General features: G+C 43.0%; 1 protein-coding gene across 1 annotated transcript in view; it reads right to left on the bottom strand.

Annotated features, from left to right (window-relative positions):
- LSM6 (LSM6 homolog, U6 small nuclear RNA and mRNA degradation associated) overlaps positions 1–7281 on the bottom strand; it is a 16711-nt gene that overhangs the window by 9190 nt on the left and 240 nt on the right. Inside the window, exon 2 of the mRNA XM_019534438.1 lies at positions 1406–1509. Coding sequence (XP_019389983.1) covers positions 1406–1499 — 94 coding nt within the window. The 5' untranslated portion in view covers positions 1500–1509. The remainder of the gene's footprint in view (positions 1–1405; positions 1510–7281) is intronic.

The raw sequence follows: 7281 nt of genomic DNA, 5'->3' as shown, positions 1-7281 counted from the left end.
GGTCTTTTTTGACCCTTGGATATCCAGGGGTCAACCCCCCCCCAAAAAAAACCGCCTGGGAAAAAAAAGCAGAGACAACTGAAAATGTATGCAGATATTTTTTTTTTTTTTATCTGGTACTCTGAGTGTTATGTACCTTCAAATAAAAAGAAGTGTTGTTTTGAAGAAACATCTCTGGATCATTTTAAGGGGCCTGTTACAGGCTCCTAGAGGAAAAAGGGATACAAGTGCCAAACACCACTAGGAAACAGAAGAGCCAAGTCCAACAAGCCAGTCTGAGATTGGTCAATCCTTGCTGTTCCAGAAGGGAAAGGTGGCAAAACATGTCACCTGAAGTGACGAGAACAGGTCACAGCTCACGCTGCACATGAACATTTCGTGCATTGTACTCAATCACTGATCACACAGTTTTTGACACCACAGTATGCCTCCTGTCTGTTCTGTAAACTGAAGCCTGGGAGGTAACAGCTTCATAAAGAGTGGCAATGTGCATTAGGCCTATAATGTTTAAAATAGTTGAAGTACTGAATAAAACACCTAATACAGGAAGAAATGGAGACATCTGAAATGTGCATTTTGATTTCAGGCATTTAACTGATGACATTACTTCCAGGAAAGGTGAGCTGGCAAACCTAAACTTGCAGAGGTGAGACTGAGACACTGCACCATTAAAAGATCTACCTTCCACGAAAGGAAGCCATAACCCTATAGCTCATGCAGGTAGGTCAAGGACCAGCTATAGGTTTTTAAAAAGCACTTTAAGGGATGAAGCAGCAGGAATCCCACTGGAGGTTGCTGAGCCATTTGCTCCTAACTCAGTGGGATTTTTCCAAAACACTGAAGTGAACCCTCAATTTAAGAACAAAAAAGAACTATTGTATCTGCTTGACTAAGTATGTGAATAATTGCACAGATTTCAACCCTGGTCACATGAATCTCAGTCATGTGATACTTTCAAGGCTCTGCATGGCAAGACCAGTTCTGTTATATCAACAGGACAACCCACACCTACACGCTTTTCTGAATTTAGACCTCAACCAGTACCTTCAAATCACTGAACTATTACCCACTCTCTCTCAAACCTAATTATTACTGAGATACACTGTCACTATAAGGAAATTGCACCATTACAACACAACTGTCAGAATCTAACACAAGTAGCAACTACTATAGGAGCAATTCTATTTTGAGGAAGGCCAACATAACCACATTACCGCAGAGAACAAACAAAAGTACCAAGAATTTAACCTTGCCACAAAGGTTTTTTTGCCTGTCTAAATGATGGGATTATCTTTTTTTTTTCTTTTCTTTTTTTTTTTAAAGTAACAGACTGTATTTCTTTTCCTCTCATCAACAATAAGACTAAATATTACTTATTTATTGTAGGAGTGAAGGAAAGACTTACCTCGATAGTCCACTCCAGAATTTAACTTTACAACAACTGGCCTTCCTATTATTTGTTTTAAGAAGTCACTAGGGGTTTGCTTCCGCAGGCTCATGTTCACAATCCTGGTAGGTTGGGAGGGGAAAAAAAAGAGAGGAGAGGGAAAAGTACTTAGATAAGCAACTCAAATACAGAGTTTAAAGATTCAGTAACTACAGGCAGACTTGTGGCTCTCAAGGCATTTACCAGGGAAAAGTTATCCAAGTGGATAAAAAAAAAAAAACAAGGAGAAAAGACTAGAGCCACAGCATGAAAATTTCCATTTCATTTACTGCAATTTACAAAGTTCATAACAACTTTTACTACAGTAGTTTTACTAGAATTATGGGAACAAAAACTGTTAATGACTATTTTCAACGTAAAAAAGATACAGAATTGCCATACCTTTAACATACAGAGATGGCTTTGCTGCCTAGCAAGAGCAAGGAGATTTGTTAAAGAAAAGTTTCTGATACCAATTATAATAATGCAAACCATTAATAAATGGGCTGAAATTGCTCTCCCAAAACAATAAAATTAGAGTGAGCATTCAGAATCAAGCTTTGTCATTAACTGGTCCAGAGATCAAGGAGAATATTATCATCTCAAAATACAGGGTATAATGTACAAGTTCAATTTTATATATGTGGGGCAATTTGAACTGAGAAGCTGGTCTTGGTTTTTTTGGGCGTTCTAAGTCACTTTGATTTATTCTTTCATTCAGGTATTCTCTTTCTACAAGAGCTGTTCATTTTTTTTTTTTAATCCATTGCACAGTAGTACATATACAGCATCTACATTTACTAAGACATCCAAACCTGGTTGCAGTCTGGTAGGGAATGTTTCATCCCAAGCAAAGGAAATAGGCTTGTTAAGATTTTTAAAGCTATTTACCAACTGCTCTGTTTTTTCAGATTTGAATGCATTCTAGAATACATGTTAAAGACCTGCTAGCACCATTTCTGTACATAAATCATTACGAGAAAAGCAGTTCTGAGTACTGACCACGTATAGTCATGATGACTCTACTTGCCCAAATGTAAGATGACCCTGAATTTAAGATGACCCCTCCCAATAATTAGATTCTACATACAGAAAATGTATAAGTTTATTATAATTCTCCATGTATGGAATCTAATTATTGTAGATCATAAATTCACCCCCACCCCCCCGCACTACTACAGGTAGGGGGGAGGAGGGGGAGACAAGATGAGGGGGACAGTAATAGGGCAGGCAGGGGAAGGACCAATGAGAGACAGGTAGTAGGTAGACACATGGTAAGGGACATGCAGTGCAGAGGTGGGGGGGACAGGCAGTAAGAAAGGCAGGCCCCCAGCTGTCTGTCCCCTCCCTCTACTTACCCCATTGTGCATGCCCCCCACAGCCTCAGGGCCCCGATCCCCCTTTCCCTATTCCCCCTCTACACAGCTTCTGCCCCCTGCAGCCTTGGGTCCGCACCCCCTCTTCCATCTCTCCAAAGTCTCTGCCCCACTCCTGCCCTTCCATTTGCCTTTGCTGACAGCCTCTGTCACTACTGCAGGCAGGGGACTGGACACTGGTTCCAGCCTAGCCCTGTAGTAGCAGCTGCGGCTCTGGCTTCAACCCCAGGTTAGGGCCAAAGCCAGAGCCACAGCAGCTGCCTCCCCAACCCCCCACACTCAATTGCAAGTCAAGGGGCCTTTCCCCCTCCCCACCTCCAACATTAGATAGGCAGGTGGAGAAACCTCATCTTTTAATTGGGTACATATGGTATTTTTATAGATTGCACATAGTGCACTGGACATAACTGCAGTTTAAAAAAAAATCATACATAGAACTGATCTGCATCAGGGCTTCCCATCTGCAAAGTTTCACTTTAATACAAACCTAGCAGGAACAATATTTTAAAGAATTAAAAGTATCCTTCCCAATCATTTATTTGATGTGTATTAATAGACTGTGTCCTTAATGACTACACTTATTTATAGGCATTTCTGCATATTTCATCACTAGCTTCCAAGTGCAACGCTTCACAGTCTAGTAAATGTTTCAGGTATAATCAACACTTTTTCATATAAAATTGGGCGTTTTAACAATGCAAACTAGGCTGCTTTCAGAGAAGTAATATGAAAAAAGATAGCGATTCACCCGGCTCAGTATTTCTAAATGTAGATTAAAGTCCCTCTTAACATATAAGGATATACACAGACATCATGCATCCCCTTGCCACAGCTGATCTGTTTAACTAAGTGAAACCCACATCACCCATTGTCCCACTTATTGCCCGTTGTCCCACAGGATCAATATGTTCTCCACTAGCATAGCAGATGCACCCCGGAGAATCTCTGCAAGCAGGGAAGGCCAGTGGGGGAAATCAGCTGATTGGTGGTCCCAGCCCCAGGACCACACCAGAGGACTGAACTTGTTCCAGCACAGTGCCAGGGCTGAGACTGCTGATTCCCGGGGTGCATCTGTAAGTGGGCAACACTTTGCCCCATGTCCCATAGGAGCAGTGGACAGGACCACAGGCAACATGTTTCACTCAATGAAAGAGATCACCTGATTGACAGTCCCAGGCCTGGGACTACACTGAATTGATGTGCACCCAGGGAATCCCAAACAAGAGAACCCAGGTAGACATTCCTGAGGATTCAGAGGCCTGATCCTCCACATCCCAGGAATGGGAATTCCTGCCTTAAAGCAAACAGATACTGGCTGCAAAACAGCGGCACAAAAATCACACCACAAATTTTGGGTATGTGTGGCACAACAAGGTACATGTGTATCTGTTGGCTTGGCCTCTGTCCTGTCATAAGATTTTTTATGCAACATCTGTTTACACCTTAACATCTCTGTGCTGTTTTCAGTGACACTGAATCCTGGACTGTAGAAGACATTTTTTAATGATTTGTCTACATTCATATAATATTAATCGTTTAAAAAAATATCAGCTGGCCCTTCCTATATCTCATTAACAGCCATAAAAAAATTATCCAAGATGCTCTTAACTCTGGGCTGCGTTCCTGTATCTAGTTTAAGGCAATTCTAATACCCACCCACTTTTCACTCATCTACATTCTGAACTTCCAAATGAGTTCAGTGAAGAGTAGCAATGCTAACACTGTTCATCGTAGCAGAATAGGGCCCGTACAACTCTGATGGAAGCCAGCAGCATGAACACAGTCCTTTTACAAAAAAATTCTGAACACTGTCATATCTTAGAGACCAAAGATTTAGAATTTAGTCTGTGTCCCATCAATCAAGGGTTCACATTTTTGCAAAGGCTAGATAGCATCTTAACCTAGTGTCTCAATGGAGCATTCTTCCTTGTATTGTGATAACATACCTGTAGTCCTCACACACCACAAAAGCTCAACAGAAAAGTAATATGAGAAATGTATTTTATGTACTGTAACTGTTCATGGCTATCCATGCTTTGTTCCTTACAGAAAATGAATAAACTCAATTTATGGCAAAGTGGGCTTATGACATTGTATCAGAAAATAGTGTTGAAAAAAAATGAGAGACCATCTGAAATAATGGTCCCACACAATAATAAAAGAAAATTATTTTAAAATGTTACATCAGTGGTATCTCATGCCACTCAAAATTTAATCCTTTTATGGTAAGGGCAAATGTTGGAGGGAGTGTGGCTGTTTGGTGAACATTCCACTACATGTGATGCACGTGTCCCAGAATCAAACTGTTCTGGAAGCAGGCTGGAGACACAGTAAAGGAAATAAAAGGATGCTAACTATCAAGATAACTACTTAGTGTTCTTGTTGAACCTTCCTATGAACTCTGCACTTAGAGGTCACAAGGAATTATACACTCATCTTCTAATGGCTGCAGGAATTACAACTGCAAAAATCTGAAAGATGTGACAACTCTAAAATCAATGGCTGGTTTCCAAACGCTTGATAAGTTTTAGTGACGGAAAAGTCCCACCAAGTCAGTGTTCTAAAGGGGATGGCGAAGGACAAGACAATGCTTACTTGGAAGTCTGAAGGAGTCTTTTGGAATTTACTTAAAAACAATCTTCTACCTTCAAACCAGAAAAATCTGAGAGACTTTTTTTTTTTTTTTTAACTCTCCTCCTCTGTTTTTCAACATATGATTAGTCCTCTTCTCTCCTCTGGACACTTTCTGCCCTGCTACTTAACTCCCTTTTCCCCATGGACCAGATGCAGGTACTAGTAGATGGGAGCTCTGTAGATGCCTCATTTCTCTTCCTCTTCAGTAGTTGAGAACTACTGGCATTTTTACACGTGGTCCAGGGATGCAGGGGTGCTTCAATTAGAGCAGCACTCCAAGGGCTTTAATTAGAACAGGTCTCGGTTTGACAAACTTTTATTAAAGTGCCCCCACTGCCATTTTGAAGCATGGGGACACCAATACACAAGAGATGGAGGCTGGATGGAGCACGCTAATCGGCACACTGTAATTCCAGCATGTCAGAGCAGCGTCCCAGCACATCTACAGGCACCCTATAACAGAGACAGCTGCCATGTACTCATACCGAGCTGCTTTACATGCTCAAAGCTTTCCACTAATAAAATGGAAATTAGTAAAGACAGCCAACTCCAGACAGACTACTGTCAAGGGCTCCGGGGAACACCAGAGACTAATTTGTAAACTACCTGGTCTGTGACAAGTTGCTGAAAAATGAAATTCCCTACCAATTTATTAACATACTACTCTGCAATGTGAAAATAAACACAGATGAAAGAAGTCATTACAAGATGAGAGGCAATAAAAATAAAGTTGAGGTGTGACTCGACATCAGCTAAACCTTTCAATCACTTTTTTCATCAACAGATTCTTCTTTGGACAGGGAGAGGGGGGTTCCTTAACCTAGTAGGGAATAAACCCTTACTAAACAGGCTAGGACAGTGGTTCTCAACCCTTTTAGGCTTGAAGTGCCCCTTGATAGACCTGAGGCATTCCTAGGAAAATGCCAGCTCTTAGCTCTCGCTATTTTTTGACTAGAGAAAAATAAGAGAGCAATTCTTCTGCTGCAAAGACCTCAGCAAGACCACAACAGGGCAGAATGGCTTTGACGCAGGGTTTCTATTTGAAATCTCCATGTTTATCGTATGAATGCTGCCTGCGCACCAAACAGTGCCAATACTCTGCAGCACCCTCAAAAGGGCCTCAAGGCACTCCAGGGTGCTGCAGGGCCCAGGCTAAGAAACACTGCATTAAAGGAAATGTTATTTGAAGAGGAAAGAGTGGAGGGGAAAGCCAAACTCCTAAAAGAAACCTAAGGCTAGCAGTAAACACAAAGCTGGACATGAGCCAGTCACAAGCTGCCTGCACAGGTCTCAAAGAGGCCACTGTGCACTTAATGCTGGACACCTCCAGACCAAAGGGGGAGAAAAATTAGCAAAACAGAGGCAGCAGCAGAGCCAGAGCCCCTCCATCACACACATGAGATGATCCAAGTGGAGACTGAGGTGCAGCTCCTCAGGCAGCTGGCAGGGGAAAGCAAGCAGCTGGGGTTAGTTATCAGCAGCTGTCCCAGGAGACGGAAGGGGCAGATCTGGGGAGTAGGACGTGGATCTGCCGTCAGACACTGCTGGGGGGTGGGGAAGAGGGGGAGCGAAATGCACCTTCCTAAAATAAAATTGGAGCAAATCTGCCTGATCCGCATGTTGTGCTGTGCGGCAAAGCCCCCTTCGGCGCCTTACAAATGTAAAGCACAGGCACATGCACGCATACATATAGAGGTATGCACACACACGCGCCCCCGTCCCCGCCGGTGCAGCGCAAGGCAGGGCAGGACCCGACGAGGCGCGCGCGCAGCAGGCGACTCAGCCGCCGCCGCGAAGACACGCGCATGCGCAGGCCCAGCCCGGCGCGCCACAGCCCCGAGCGCG

The sequence above is a fragment of the Crocodylus porosus genome, unplaced genomic scaffold (genome assembly GCF_001723895.1).
Source record: "Crocodylus porosus isolate Cpor-Errol unplaced genomic scaffold, CroPor_comp1, whole genome shotgun sequence".
Classification (NCBI taxonomy): domain Eukaryota; kingdom Metazoa; phylum Chordata; order Crocodylia; family Crocodylidae; genus Crocodylus; species Crocodylus porosus.
This window is presented reverse-complemented; position numbering and strand designations above follow the sequence as displayed.